Raw genomic sequence first — 16,563 nt, forward strand, 5'->3', positions numbered from 1 at the left:
TGTACCTGTATTTTAGTAAAGATGTACCGTCTACCTGTATTTTAGTAAAGATATACCGTCTACCTGTATTTTAGTAAAGATGTACCGTCTACCTGTATTTTAGTAGAGATATACCGTCTACCTGTATTTTAGTAGAGCTGTACCGTGTACCTGTATTTTAGTAAAGCTGTACCGTGTACCTGTATTTTAGTAAAGATGTACTGTGTACCTGTATTTTAGTAAAGCTGTACCGTCTATCTGTATTTTAGTAAAGATGTATCGTGTAACTGTATTTTAACAAATTTGTACGTCTACCTGTATTTCAGGTGGAGGATGTCTGTATGAGGGGACAGTTCACCCAGAGGGCACAACATGGGATGTGCCCTGTAAATACCACTGCACGTGTAAAGACGGAACAAGTGGATACTACAGCTGTACAGAAGTGTATGTTGAGAACCAATACTTGTCATTACATTGAAGAATATCTATACATGTTTCTAAATGAGTCTTTATCATAAGGTATCAATACCTCGTACATCAGCTTATTATCTGGCGTCTGATGATTGCATGTTGTCGATAGAGTATTGATATGATGACCTTTGATATATTGCAGTTGCCCACATTATGACACTCTCCCTGACGGATGTTACATGCAAAAAGATCCAAACTCCCAATGCTGTTCCGTACCCAAATGTAACTTCCAGCCCTCTGGTGGCAGCAGTGGCGGCGCCGGCCAAGTAGTATCAGGAACATCCGGTAGGTCACGTGACTCACACTAACAGTTACATAAAGTCGATAACAGAGTTATTGAGTTAATCGAGTATATTTATGTCATATTTTAAGTAATTTATTTTAAAATACATGTATATGTTAATATGACGAAGTTTCAACACTTATCTAATTTATACATGATTATCTTTAGTCTTGCTTTTTTTCATTATAAATTTTGTGTTTCTATTATCATTACAAATGAAGAACAAGTTCATTAATTTGAAAGCGATTGGATTTTACAGCTCCTGTTATAAACATGGGCGGTGGTTCTCAGCATTCGGGGTCTTTCATGAGTGGTAAGAATCTGCAAGATTTTAAACTTTGGCAAAAAAAAAAAAAAAAAAAAGAAGAACCCCCCCCCCCCCCCAAAAAAACCGCTTTCAATATTGAGACATGATTTTCAATGTTAATTATATTCTGATGGAAAGCTTAAGAACATAGTTATCGCTGAACTGTTGAATGTATATAAACAAAGATGTTGTTCTTTGTCATGTTTGGCGAATAATACACTGTAGTCTAAGGGCAAACATTCTGACACGTGCGTTGCACAAACACGTAATATAGTTTTACAAAGTTGGGAGGGGCGCCGCCGTAGATGTTACCATATCTGAATTTCTTGACAAACAAAAGAAAACATATGACGACAGATGAAACCTCTTCGAATTACAGAAAGTGTTCCTACTACTCGTAATATGGAAATTTTAATTCATACTCGGTATTTTTCGATATGTTTCCGTGTAATAAAAATATGTATTTACAGGCTATTCCAACAATAGCAAATTGTTGTTTCTCAATTTCTCAATTATTGTCTTTCAAAATATCCCTCAATATTGAGACAAAATATTTTTCAAAATACTTCTCAATTAGATTGTCTTTCTAGACAACAACTATGTCCCTTGGCACGCATAACTCCTCGGGTAATGCAATACAGTTTATATAAACTGAGTAAGTATAGGTAGATATATTTACCAGTATAATATTGTTTTTAAAAAAAAAAAATATATCCGTAGGGGGTACTTGCCATGATGCAATGGACAACTGTGCTAACTATGGACAGGGCGTGTGTAGTGACCCCACGTACACACAGTGGGTGAAACAAAATTGCGCCAAATACTGTAATGTCTGCGGAGGTAAGTATCTCATATTTTGTAGAAGAAAAAAACAACCCAGCTATGAATAATACACGATTTCAATAGGTTAGATTAACAGTCTATTTTATTTGCATTTGGAAGGGCTTTTTGTGAAATGCGCACCTCGTTTATGTATACTTTATATACACTTTGGTCAAATATTTCTGTAAACGTGAATTATAACCTGGGCTATTTTGACAGGTTCTTCTGGATCAATGAGCAGTGGCCATGGTGAGTTGAAGTTTTCACTTTCCACCATTTTGTTAACCGCATGTTTCACGTTGCATGATTTGAGATTTGAATACTTCAATAAGTTCTCTTGATCATAACCATGCCGTATGTGTATTTATATTAGTGGGATTATTTTGGCGCATTTGGCGGTGAAGCAACAGCGTTTATTTCGATATAGAAGATGGGTTACATGGTTATTACATCAGTTGCCATCACGATAAACTTTAAATACGCTAATATAAGTTATCATTTCGTGCAACTAAAGAATACTTCATAATCCTTAAGATGAGATTATCAGATTCCAAATTATTCTCACACATAAAGTTTGGAGGGTAGGGAGAAATTTGTATAACCAATTCTAATGTAATTCTAAAACACTTGCGATCTATCTCCATCCCTTTGATTATACATTGCTAAGGAAAACCAATCCTATTTGCACTGAGAAGCGTCGCCGTTCATCCCTACAAGTATTTTCAAAACTGAAATTTATCTTTAATATTTACATTATTCTTTCATTTTTGTCGGAATTCCCAGCCGTTGAATTAGAAGTACTACATCTACTAAGATTCACAAACATACTGTTCACATTCATAAGGAAATTAATATCATTAAAATTAAAAATATCAAGGCAAAAACATAGGCAATGTCAATGCAAGGTGAAGAAATGTAAATATAAAACAACAACGTTATATTCGGTTTGTATGCTTTACATTGCTTTGTTTAATACATTCTGATACATTTTTAAATATGCAAGCTTAGCTAAATATATGAACCGTTTGTGTTTAATTTCTGAAACAGGATCGACAGGCGGTGGTGGTAAGTATATCTTATTTGATATTCTGATCATTTTGGATTAGCAGGGTATGGTGGCATATTTCTGTCATCACTTGTCAGAGGATTTGGACTTGTCAGATAATTATGTCTACTTGTCAGATCGTAAAAAACCTTTCATGTCCCAAAATGTGACATCCACTCGACAACATAATGATCTGATAAGTCTACATAATGCTCTAATAAGTCAACATAATGCTCTAATAAGTCTACATAATGCTCTAATAAGTCAACATAATGATCTGACAAGTCTACATAATGCTCTAATAAGTCAACACAATGATCTGACAAGTCTACATAATGCTCCAATAAGTCAACACAATGATCTGACAAGTCAATCTTATGATCTGACAAGTCAACATAATGCTCTAATAAGTCAACACAATGATCTGACAAGTCTACATAATGCTCTAATAAGTCAACACAAAGTCTACATAATGCTCTAATAAGTCAACACAATGATCTGACAAGTCTACATAATGCTCTAATAAGTCAACACAATGATCTGACAAGTCAATCTAATGATCTGACAAGCCTAACTCTAACGTTAACCAAGATAATTATTTCTGCTTGTCAGAAGATTTCGTTGACTCCTCAGATAACAAAACTGAAAGTAGATGTCAGCAACTGGCAGAATTAAAAGATAAAGAGAGAATATAAACGAGGATTTCAATTCATAATCATCTGACAAGTCGATATAATCATCTGACAAGTCGATATAATCATCTGCCAAGTCGATATAATCATCTGACAAGTCGATATAATCATCTGCCAAGTGATGACAGAAATATACCACCATAGCAGGGTGTTCTTGCTTATTAAAATCTTAACGATTGCAGTCCTCTAGAAATTATACAACGCTAATGGATTACACGGTCAAATCTAAGCTTCTGTCTGGACATAGCATGTCCTAGTTATCAGATGTTTGCAAACTAAACCGTTTACTACTTAAAAGATACATACATGATGCTTAATTGTCCAAAACTGACTTTACTGCTGGTGGTAAAGGGTGTGTAAGCATACCAGTCTACGATTATTTTAATGAAATTTCAAGAGCTTTCTGACTCAGTTTTGCTTTTGAAATAAAGGGTAGTGCCGTATTTATATTCCTTTCTTTAGGAAAATAAAATATGCACATAAAGAATTATGTTGCAATATGCACTACTAAAATCCATGTTTTTCAATCCTTAATTGTTTTCAAAAATTAAAACAGGATCAACGGGCGGTGGTGGTAAGTTATAAGTATACCAGTTAGTGTGGTTTATAGAGGAGCTTACAATTATAAATTGCAATTCTCTTTATATTAATGCAATAAGTCTTTTGATACCCCCAATAACCCATTAAATTGCTATTTGTTTCCATAATCCTCTCATCACTAAAACACCAGCCTTATCCTCCTTCAATGAATAATAAGTCTGTAAAACAGTTTGTCGTGTGTTGCCACCTTTGTGACGTTTAATAATTTATTCTAAATTATCAAAAGTATTATTAACAATGTCTTATAATTTTACCAGACACAAAATATGAATATGAGAAATAAATAAATTTTGTAAAGGGAGATAATCCAAATTTCCAGTAAACACGAAAATGGGTCTGAAAATGCCACTGACCTGCACTTCTCTTAATTGAAATGAAATAACAAAAACACATCTGATCTAGTTTGCCAATACAACCTATCATTGGGTCAAATGCTGCCTGACGTGTTTGATATCGATTGTTAGGCCGTTCTTGGCACACTGATTTTGACTACGGATAACTCCTGATCAGGATATAGGGCTCACGGCGGGTGTGACCGGTCGACCGGGGATGCTTACTCCTCCTAGGCACCTGATCCCACCTCTGGTGTGTCCAGGGGTCCATGTTTGCCCAACAGTCTATTTTGTATTGCTTATAGGAGTTATGAGATTGATCATTGTTCGTTATCTTCACCTTTCATCTGTCAGTTCTAAGTTTCTGTAAGGTGTTCTGGTTATCACAAAGTCTTTTTGTTTCATCAAAATCTACTCTCCAAATAGACTCAATAAGTCTTGATAAATTCCCATAAACATATATCAAGTTTACTGAGATTTTAAGAAATTTCCATAGCTTTCTCCAATATTTGCTTATATCTGAAACACAGCTGCTTTGGAATTCCTTCATGATTCAAATAAAGAATCTAGAAGCAAATATGGGGTTGCGAATTACCGGATTACCAAACCAATCGCATTCCAATATAGCAACCATGACTATCTTACCGTATACCGTTTGAATTTTGTCTGAAATTCCACATGCGTTTAATGACACTTTCAAACAGTGATTTTAATTAATTCGTTTTCCAGGCTCTAGTGGTGGAGATGGTGGATTCAGCCTTCACTTTGGTGAGCGCATACTTTAAGTACAAAAACTGTATCATTAAGAGGATTACCTATTGAGAACAACAACAAAACAACAACAACAAATACCCACCAGAAAACACGTTTGGGAGTGAGGTGTATCTTTTGATGGTGGGAGGATTTAGTGTTTGAAGTGGGCATTATTATATACATATGAATAGTGGCCGAGTCAAGCTCTGATGAATAAATACAAGTTAGAATATGAACATGTATGTATTCATCACAGAGGTAGTTTTTTTGAGAATTTTGAATAATTAAGAGAGAGAGAGAGAGAGAGAGAGAGAGAGAGAGAGAGAGAGAGAGAGAGAAGATCTGATTTTGCATGACACTTCAAAATCCTAAATCGTAATATGGGGGAGGGGGTTGACAATTTAATAGATAGAAAATGTACCCCTCACTTGGCAATTCAATACAAATGCATTCATACTGTATTTTCAGGTACATCAGCTCCATCTGGAGGCGGCTCTGTAATTTCAGGTATACATTATAATAACGTTTATTACATACATTCTTATAAAAGTAAAATATTTTCCAATTCGTATGTGTTTAATGAAAATTGGGATATCTTGAAACATGATACCGACTTCAGACTGCACATGAACTTTGTAGGTATGGTATGCAATTATTGATGAAATAATGAATTTGCCCTTCAAAAACAAATTGAATGTTTAGTATTTTTGATTGTATTCATTTTGGAGACGCGATCTTAACATAATTCAAAACAAATCGTCTCAAGTGAAACAATGACAATATTCTTAATACTTCAGAGAAGGAGGTGCGGTATCACTGTGTATCAGCCCTGAAAACTAAGATATCTGTTTAGGGTGTTAGATAAGTTAAGGCATATGTTTGACATGTAAAAAGGTGTGTGTACTTACTAAGCAATATTCATTATACTCCTGACGAAATAGAAACCAGTGGCGTGTACTATATCTGCTCTGTGATATTCTTATCATTCTACTACTAGTGCAGATTTTCTATGTTTATTTCTGGAATATATATATATATATATATATATATATATAGAGAGAGAGAGAGAGAGAGAGAGAGAGAGAGAGAGGGGGTAGAGATAGAGAGAGGTCCGGTGGGCCTGTGTTTGAATCTACAGTGAACCATTATTATCAAATGCTATACATAACACACGTCGCTATAATAAATCATTTATTGATTTACTTACAGGTGGAGGAAGTATGACATCAGGTAAACTTCAATTATATATGTTTAAAAACAAAAAAAGTGTGTGTACTTTCCTGCTTCTTGGGTACTCTCATGTAAAATAACACCACTTCTTCCTTTCAATAAATGTTTTGAAAATACTGTTAAAAACAATTCAATTTAAAGAGTGAAATTGTACTTTTTTTCTGTCACCGTGTGCATTTATAACTAAGTAATATTCATTATACTCCTGACGAAATAGAAACCAGTGGAGTGTACTATATCTGCTTTGTGATATTCTTATCATTCTACTACTAGTGCAGATTTTCTATGTTTATTTCTGGAATATATATATATATATATATATATATATATATATATAGAGAGAGAGAGAGAGAGAGAGAGAGAGAGAGGTCCGTGGGCCTGTGTTTGAATCTACACTGTACCATTATTATCAAATGCTATACATAACACACGTCGCTATAATAAATCATTTATTGATTTACTTACAGGTGGAGGAAGTATGACATCAGGTAAACTTCAATTACATATGTTCAAACACAAAAAAATTCAATTACATATGTTTAAAAACAAAAAAAGTCAATTACATATGTTCAAAAAAACAAAAACAAAAATCAATTACATATGTTCAAAAACAAAAATAATTTGAAGCTGAATTTTACGGCAGAATATGTACTGATTTCGAATTTTTACCCTCTTGTTAGGTTCCTGCGCTGACAAGATTAGCAACTGTGCTGCCTTTTCAACATCCGTCTGTACCGATCCACAGTACACACAGTGGGCCACCACAAACTGCCCTCGCTTCTGTAACAAGTGTGAGTGTGCCGAACAACGATTTCATCTGACTTTGAACACGTTTTATATCACTTAGGGGCGAGATCAAAAGATCGATGTAGGATAAAAAGCTAAATTCAAATAGTATGAGGGGGGGGGGATAAAATCTCCCGTAAGTTTCTGTCATCTGACATCGATAACACTTTAGTGGAAAAAGAAACACCACATGAGAATATTACATTTAAATGCACATTTAATAGTTTTGATGTACTCTCTATTTTTAAATAAACAGTAAAAAAAAAAAAGGGGGGGGGGTATACAGAGTGTCATTTATAATCGCATGTTTTTACAGGTTAGTCGATTAGTTTCAACATTCATCATATTTGGTTTTAAAGGGGGGGGGGGGTGTCTTGGTGAAAACTATGTAAATTTAATTTTTTTGCCAGACATTGAACTTTTGATTTCGCCCCTTAATCTAATTTTTTGAATAAACAAGAAATGTTTATATTCGATCAATGACAGACGATCTAGCTATGGTATTTAGTACATGTATTTCTAAGAATTATAATTATTACTGAATCAAAGTATATTTCTGTTGCATTCACAGGTAGAATGACAGGGAACGTCAGCCGCGCTCAATTTGAACGCGGTGGAAAAAGATTGTAATTGATTGTTAAAGAGCACATTTGAAGCTTTTGCATATTGTTTTCATACCCCCCCCCCCCCCCACTTTTTTCGCTTCGTTTGTTAGATGCACATGTATTTTGAAATAGCATATGAACTCGTTTCAATGATAATTTTTTAAAAAAAAACCCAGTACAAAAAGGCATTTCTTTTCATTAAAGAAACAAGAGAGATTCAAATATTTAATCAAATTCATAAGGTGTATTAATTGTCAGGTGGAACTATGACTGGAACAGGTAAAAACCGACAACAAATGATTATACTATCAAGAGAGAGAGAATACAAATTAAAACCGTTAGCCTCATTAGATATGAATAGTTGAATAAAATATCAAGTTGTTTTTCTTTTTCATTGATTGCCTCTGTTTAGTTGTATCATATGTGTACAAGGCTTGTCATCCTTTTTTTTTTCCTTGTTGATTCGTGTTCTTTGAATTTTAACTTTATTATTTATCTTCTTCTTAAGGTGGGACTATGACCGGAACAGGTGGAACTATGACCGGAACAGGAGGGACTATGACCGGAACAGGAGGGACTATGACCGGAACAGGTGGGACTATGACCGGAACAGGTATACTTTATGATTTTCATATTATCATATGAGTGGTAACAAGGTTAGCTTACAATTTGGCCGTACATCTGACTGTATATATGGTGATTGAAACATTTATATAACTTCATTGTAAAGTAGTGGAGAAATGCAAAATTGAACACTGGATAAAGGTAGTTCCATGATATGAATGTGTAGGTGTGGCAGTTCCATGATTTGAATGAGTAGGTGTGGTAGTTCCATTATTTGAATGAGTAGGTGTGGCAGTTCCATGATTTGAATGAGTAGGTGTGGATGTGCAGATGGGCTCTAGATTTAAGATTCTCTGCAATGTATTAGTTATAATTTCTATCTGAAAAATGATGCAGGTAAGATTATGTCTAGAACAGGTATACACGGTCTTTGTTTTATAAGAATTTTTTTAAATTGCGACACTTGAATTGCATATTAAAGGTTTGTTCGTGACAGGCCTGGTCGTAGGTGTACTTATATAATAAAAATAATGATGATGTCACTGATGATGATCATGACGACGATATGTTGCCGGTAATTTAGGTGTAATCTAGTTTTGAAAAGCTTCAGTGACAGGATCTATAGATATGTTTATAACAGTCCTGTTCATTAATTCCTTCGTTGTACTTATAAATGCAGATTTCCTTACTTATACATACTCTACAGTGACAATGCTTTGATGTTTGCTATACATGTACGGGTTTTTGATGACTTTCGTCGTCCTGGAAATAAATGTATACGTATATATGAAAGTGGTATATTCCAAAGAAATAAAACGTCATTCGGAAGTACATAGTCGATACATTGAAATTGCCAACATTTCATTACTTTGTGAACATGAAATCTTATAGCGTTTGCAGATGATTGTTTGTGTTGATAGTTTATTTGTGAAGTTGAGATGCTTTTCGCTGCAGAATAAGTGGTTGCTTTGCTTGCTTTGAATTCCGCAACAGGTTCATGCGCTGACAAAACAAATTGTGCTTCATTTGGAACGGCTATCTGTACCAATTCTGCCTATGCTGCTTTTGCACGTGATCAGTGTGCAAAATATTGCAACCTGTGCTCATCAGGTAAGGGGACTTATCCGAGGTATCATAATGTTTATTGATCTGGGAGTTCTGAAAAACCAGTTTAAAATGTCATTTGAACTATACCTGTGTGTATACTTATTTGATTTTCTACCCTAACCTGCTAAAACCCCATTTTGTATTAGAAGATAGTGATTGCATGACAGAAATAAGTATTGGTCTTTGGTATTATCCACAAAATTATGTCGCCTACATGGAAATGAATATTTAGAGATTTTAGCTTTGATGCCCATTATTTTCAATGAAGCATATGTGTATAAAACTCGTGTTGATGCTTAATTCTTGTTTCGCTTACGATTTGCTTTGCTTAAAGGCACACATTACACGGTCTATTACACGCATTATACTGTTTTGTCTTATCCTTCAAATCAAGTCTCTTTCTTCATTCATAGATTGAACGACTGTAACTCATAATAATCACGTAGCATTGCTTCAATTGACTAAATCACCAGAAGTCTCTTTCAAAGTTTGCTTTTAACAAAGTTTTGCCAGCGTTGACTTGATATCAAATTGAAATTTGAAATACATTGACGACTTGATTTTAATTTTAGGAGGGACAATGCCTCGAACAGGCATATGTTAATTTTAGAAAGAAAAAAACCCCATAAGATTGAAAACACTCTCCTTTTAAAATGAAAACGATACATGTATCTGCATGAAATCATAGCTCAATCACATACAAACCACGAACAATGCTCGTTTTATTTTTTATTTCTGTCAAAAGATTCGTCATTGATGACATGGTCATGTTTACTGTTTACAAAGACATTTGTTTAGTAATGCAAACTGATATTCAAAAATATGAATACGCCAGTCCCAAATTTCTTCCATTTTAATTTTTATGACTATGGCTGTTTGAAAGTATTTATGATTAAATGATGTAACAATTAATCTCTAAATTTTGATTTCGAAGTAAAACTAACTTTTTTTTCTTCTTCAGAGAAATTCGAGGTTTAGTAATTAACAGGCCCAAATAGTTCTTTATAAATATCACAAATAATTAAATTATATACGAAATGGAAAACACTGTTTTAAATGAATACGCAAGTTCCGAATTACCCAAAAGTTATTTCCCTTTGTCGAACTCTTTCGCATTTTATGACGTATGGTGGGTACACAATGTATACATTATATCGTAGACTGGCATTGTACATAACGATTACGTACGATTAATGTAATAAAAGCGTAACTTTTGTTTATATCAATCACTGGTATGCATATTCTGGCCATATCAAGAAAATTTGTTTGAATAAGATCATCAAATTGGCTATTGAATCATTATTCGTTTCCTCTTATATCTTTTATCAAAGAAAGATGGCAATTAACAATATTTGTTTGAGCCATTTTGTTATCCAATACTCATAAACTCACTAAAGTTGTCTTTTCCCTGAGATAGGATGGTCTCAGAAACTCTGGATATCATCTTATAAGAAATAATACAACGATAGTAATTAGCAAATGTACCCACTGTCCTCATATTTTACGTCATAATTTACGGAAGAGTTCGACAAAGGGAAATAACTCTTGGGAAACTCGGAACTTCCGTATTGGAAAGCTCCATTGGGGAAGTTCACTACATTTTTGTACAATTTGGTTAAGATTACAGTATGAAACGATGTGTCAGTGGTGTAGTAGTTCAATGTAGTACTTCGACCACACTTTCCAATATGGAGATCCTGGTTCGAATCTTACTTCGCGTTTTTCTAAAATAAAAAAGAAAAGAAAGAAAAAAAAGTGAATAAGATATGCATGTAGACCTCCTTTGATAGAAAGTTTGTTTTAACGTTACTGTGTAAGTAGTGGAACTATCCTGTCGGAATAACCGTCTTGTCAGAATAAGCTTATAACTAAATGTATAAAAGAACTGTCTGTATTATCCCCTTAAGATCCGGTTACAAGAAATCCCCTTGCTGCTATTCGACATGTTATTGTTTTATAAAATTCATTCTTCATTTGTTTCAATTTTTAAAGTGGAACTATGACCGGAACAATAAATTTATGCATTACAGAAGAAATCGAAATATAGCAATGAAGTCCAAATGTTTTGTGTTTGTATTATACGTGAATTATCTTAGAATGAAAACGTAAGGTTCCAATGCTTTCTTGTTGTCTTTTTGTATACAAGAACAAACTGTGGATTTTGATGTTCCAAAAACATGTTTGTACTAATTGGATTTATCTTTCAGGTGGAACTATGACTGGAACAGGTAAATATAAAATTCATATATCATGAATAATGAAATTCCGAAGATGGAGAGTTAAACCAGAGTTTGTTTTTAAGGGCTAGTATTTGAGTAAGATCATTTGTGGATGGTATATGATGGAATGATTTCTTCAATATTTAATCATGTACCGATAGTTACTAGTGGATAATTCGTAGATGTCAAAACGAAACGTATCTACAGGAAAAGGCATGTTCCATGAATATAGCATTATTTAAGGATATGTGCCATAACCACACTAAAAATAAACTGTCTGAGGTTTTATCTAACCATCTCCATTAAAAATTATTCAGGTTCTGGTGGAACAGGTATGTCAAAAATCATTGAATGTGGCTTGAAGTATTGGCGTATGCTTTATTTAAAAAATCCTTAAATCATAAAACTTTGAATTTTAGACCACGAGGAATATATGCGCATTAATCTAAAAAAAAATGTATTTAAAAAGAAAAAAAAATTAAATCTAGACGTTGAAAATAAGATATCTAATTTCAGGAATTCCCGTTATTGGGTCAGGTAAAATATCTCATTTTTCCATATTAAGCTTAATACGGTAAAAGGAAACTAATCAAGATTTTTTTTTTTACATACAATCAACACAAACGCAGGTTTTTGTCACAGGATTAAGTGATGTTATCACCACATGCCCTTTGATGTGCACCAGCTGCATTGAATGCTTTTGCAGAAGTGATATGAATGATAAACCAAACAGATGAAGTTCTCTTAACAGCAATATGAAAACTAAATTGATAAAAGCAAATTGTTAGATTTAGAGCAAGGGAGCAGATGGAAAAAGGATATTGATTGCACTTTTCTCAAATACTCTGAAGTCACTTAATTTCGAAGACAACAAACTTTTGTGGTGTCTTGTTGCTTATCGTGGAAACAAGTAAAGTGTGAGCCACGAAAATATTGATTTTACAGTAATCTGAAAAATAACACAAATACCTGTAATTTTCAGGGGGAATCATAACAGGAACAGGTAGACAAAAATAAATTAGATTTTGTTTTAGATAAAATCTTTGTATTTAAGGTAAACAATATCAACTGCAAATCTTTGTCTAGAAGAGTCAAGCTGATTTTAATCCAGATTCAACTTCAATGAAATGCTACACGAACTGAAACTCCAGAAAATGGATTATCGATTATTGAATTCAATTGTTTTTGGTATTAAATTCCTTGTAGGCGGAAGTGGAATGACAGGTAAAATTGATCAGAAGTAAAGTTCTCGTAAATTTAGTAAACGAATTGAATTGATTTTTATTCTCAACAAACATAATAAGATCAGATGGATATTGTAGTGAATATACGTGAAAGACTAACCGAAAGAAAATGGCTACATTCTGCGATTTGGCTTCGTAAAACGCCGTTAAACACCTGACAAACTTAGTTATTATTTTCAAGCTATCAGTTTAAAATAATCAAAATATATGAAATTCGTAAAGATGTTTAATAAGGAGCAATTAATAAGGTTATTTCAACATCAAATACGCAGACATCGTGTTCTAGACATAATCGTATCAATTTCATTGACAATGTAGGTTCTAGCGGAACAGGTATGTAGGAAGTCGTGAATTGTCACTCCAAGTATATTCAGAATAAGAAAAAAAAAATGAAATTTTTGAATACATGGGATATATACCGCGTGTGATGCTAAAAAAAAGATTAAATTAACACGCGATATTGATGAGAAAGAAATGGAGAAGACCGTTGTTAGTTCAAAGTAATATAATATCCGTGATTTCAGGAATCCCCTTTCCTCTATCAGGTAAATCATTTACTTTTGAGCAACTGTTTGGCGATGAACTTTTCATTCCACACGTATCGCGAATACTTATAGGAAAGCATGTACTGCTTTTTTCAATACATTTTGCCAAGGTGAAAGTAACATAAACGGTAATTGGTTAAAGACTATATCGATCAACAGCTGAGGGCGGCTTGCTTGTTACTGTTTTTTTTTAAATAAAAATACTAAAGTCAAAAGATCTTTTGCATTGCTACAACAAGACGTTTGTTTTTATGTTTGAAATAAGCTTGCAAGTATAAAGAACCGTGTTTGTTATGTTTCATTGAATATGTTTGATATTGGCTTCTTTGATAGTAAGAAATATAGTCTTTATACAGGTATATATGAATATTTGAGAAACAATGTCATTTGCAATTCATTTTGTCAAATTGTACAGTCTAGTCGATTTAATTCAACCGACCTACAAAACTAGATCATATGTAATGAATTCCTTTTAGGTGGGAGTGGGATGACAGGTAAAAATGAGGAAGAATAAGTTTTTCGGAAATCTTTCCGAACGAAATAATTTTATCATAAACTCAGTAAGAACAGATAGATAATAACGTGATAATGAACTAAATCTACTTCATTTCGAAGTAACAGGACAGGTAAATAAGAAAGCTACCTTTTATGATTTTCTGTTTTGAATCCTTGTTGGGGCATTTACAAACTGGATTTTAAGGAAGTTAGCTCGTGAGCTTTTGAGCACAACAGCGCATGATGCTACAACTAAGTATTTACTGGTTCGATACTGATCCCATTGGTGCAAACATATCACACATCTATTACTGAACCCTATCCAGTTAAACATTTTGTGTTAATTCAAATTTTGAAAGGGTTTGACAGGGATTATATTTTGTGGCGGGAGGATTGTTAAGCCGTTCTTGGCACACTTATTTTGACTGCGGATAACTCCGTTTACCTGATCTGGATATAGGGCTCACGGCGGGTGTGACCAGTCAACAGGGGATGCTTACTCCTCCTAGGCACCTGATCCCACCCCTGGTGTGTCCAGGGGTCCGTGTTTGCCCAACTATCTATTTTGTATTGCTTATAGGAGTTATGAGATTGATCACTGTTCTTTATCTTCACCTTGCATTAATCAACAAGGTTTAAATCTGCATATTACAGTTTCTGTTTCATCCAATATATCTTCTATTTCTATACTCCAATACGCGTATTTCAGTTCTATAATTTATGATACAAGTAGTTGAGACTTGGAACTAGTTCAAATATTGTAATTTATTATTTGGTTGATATATCTTTCCAAACAGAACAGCGATTCTTGAAAGACTTTAAATTAATTTACTCGAAATTTTGTATAAAAATTCAGTATTTTCGCCAATAATTAAAAATTTTGATCTCTAACCTCCACTTTTTAAAGTTCCATTACAAGACCTTGAAATTTATGTGAAATTTTACAAATTGTAAATTTCCATTGTATTAAACTTTTTTTTATTTGTATTGTTAGAAGACATGATTATGCAACTATTTTATGTATGATTGATTTGTGTTGCTTATGTTGTGTTGACACTAACAGACAAATCAAGTTTAAATTGAAAAATCTGTAAGTGCAAAAAGGTCATATTTAGAACACTGTAGCTCAATAACAAGCATTACGACCCCCACTTTTTCTTTTTAATTTCCTAATTCTCTTTCAAAATAGAAATCAAAAATACACTTCCCCAAAAATTGATATTACTCCAAATATTAGGTGCGAACCTCTTTAAGGACGACGAGCCCAAACCCCATCTTTCTCATTTACCACAACAACCGCAATCTTAATACATACGTAGGTTTCTTCGCATTGCTTAAAATTCAAGAATTTCATTCTCCCTATGAACTTTTAATGATGATTATATAATGATATTATTAGATATAGTGTATAATTGTATTTACACACACTGTCAATGCTAATAACAATAATTTCTAGGAGGATCAGGCATGCTAACTGGAACAGGAGGTACAGGTATAATAACTCATTGTTTGATACTCATAACAATAAACAGCTTGTGTAAACTAAACCTTTACAAATGAATGGAAAAGAAGTAAATTTAGGGTTATTCATCCCACGTTTCTAATGGAAACTTTGATAAAAAAGCATTTCATTCTCCCTATGAACTTTAAATAATAATATGTAATGATATTGTTATTAGATATAGTGTATAATTGTATTTACACACACTGTCAATGTCAATAACAATCATTTCTAGGAGGATCAGGCATGCTAACTGGAACAGGAGGTACAGGTATAATAACTCATTGTTTGATACTCATAGCAATAAACAGCTTGTGTAAACTAAACCTTTACTGATTACGTGGGAAAATAAAACTTCAATCTGTAAAGTTTTACAGGTAGATCATGTACATGGTTGTATGACCGGAGTACTTATATAATAACATTGATCGGTAAAATCTTGGTGATAGTGTATCGTTATAGACTATATATGAATTCTTCGGTAAATAAAATATAATTTGCTCGATCTACCAACGTCTCTTTCTTACCATAAGTCTGAAAAATAAATGTATTGATTAAAATGAAATAAATAAATCAATAAAGGAGGATTTAAAGAAATCACAGTTGTTGCCAAATTGCAAAGAAAAATGAACCAATACTATTGATTCTTGTTTCTTGTGCGGTTTTAAAGTGAATAAAATGCTATTCATTTGCGATGGTTTCGAATAAGGACACATATATCTTCCTCTTCGTTAGAAAAGGAGAGCTTGCTTTGAAACAAAAAGCTCTCTAGGTTATGAATACTGCAAGCAAAATTGGTTAATATGTCTGAAAAATGATTTATGAACAGCATTGGTATGCAGGCTTTTAAAAATAATCCTATATTATGATTATGCTGTAGCCTTCAAATGCAGACTAAAACAACTATAAGGTTTAGTTCACATGACCCTCAGTACTAGAGTGGGTTTGCAATACAGGTTGTAAGTTTTATATGTTTAACGCCT

The 16,563-nt window shown here is 33.4% G+C and overlaps 1 protein-coding gene across 50 annotated transcripts in view; it reads left to right on the forward strand.

Annotated features, from left to right (window-relative positions):
- LOC125668793 (loricrin-like) overlaps window positions 1-16,563 on the forward strand; it is a 34,258-nt gene that overhangs the window by 6,365 nt on the left and 11,330 nt on the right. For 19 of the 50 annotated variants that reach the window (XM_056141572.1, XM_056141579.1, XM_056141576.1 and 16 more), the window contains exons 2-24: window positions 306-423; window positions 593-735; window positions 993-1,046; window positions 1,761-1,880; window positions 2,082-2,111; window positions 2,910-2,927; window positions 4,156-4,173; window positions 5,261-5,299; window positions 5,753-5,791; window positions 6,494-6,514; window positions 6,982-7,002; window positions 7,195-7,305; window positions 8,414-8,518; window positions 11,568-11,585; window positions 11,781-11,804; window positions 12,113-12,127; window positions 12,312-12,332; window positions 12,778-12,798; window positions 13,002-13,019; window positions 13,358-13,372; window positions 13,564-13,584; window positions 15,536-15,571; window positions 15,816-15,851. In XM_056141572.1, coding sequence (XP_055997547.1) covers window positions 306-423; window positions 593-735; window positions 993-1,046; window positions 1,761-1,880; window positions 2,082-2,111; window positions 2,910-2,927; window positions 4,156-4,173; window positions 5,261-5,299; window positions 5,753-5,791; window positions 6,494-6,514; window positions 6,982-7,002; window positions 7,195-7,305; window positions 8,414-8,518; window positions 11,568-11,585; window positions 11,781-11,804; window positions 12,113-12,127; window positions 12,312-12,332; window positions 12,778-12,798; window positions 13,002-13,019; window positions 13,358-13,372; window positions 13,564-13,584; window positions 15,536-15,571; window positions 15,816-15,851 — 1,062 coding nt within the window. The remainder of the gene's footprint in view (window positions 1-305; window positions 424-592; window positions 736-992; window positions 1,047-1,760; window positions 1,881-2,081; window positions 2,112-2,909; window positions 2,928-4,155; window positions 4,174-5,260; window positions 5,300-5,752; window positions 5,792-6,493; window positions 6,515-6,981; window positions 7,003-7,194; window positions 7,306-8,413; window positions 8,519-11,567; window positions 11,586-11,780; window positions 11,805-12,112; window positions 12,128-12,311; window positions 12,333-12,777; window positions 12,799-13,001; window positions 13,020-13,357; window positions 13,373-13,563; window positions 13,585-15,535; window positions 15,572-15,815; window positions 15,852-16,563) is intronic. The other 31 variants (XM_056141589.1, XM_056141623.1, XM_056141690.1 and 28 more) reach the window with 23 other exon arrangements.

The sequence above is a fragment of the Ostrea edulis genome, chromosome 1 (assembly GCF_947568905.1).
Source record: "Ostrea edulis chromosome 1, xbOstEdul1.1, whole genome shotgun sequence".
NCBI lineage: Eukaryota > Metazoa > Mollusca > Bivalvia > Ostreida > Ostreidae > Ostrea > Ostrea edulis.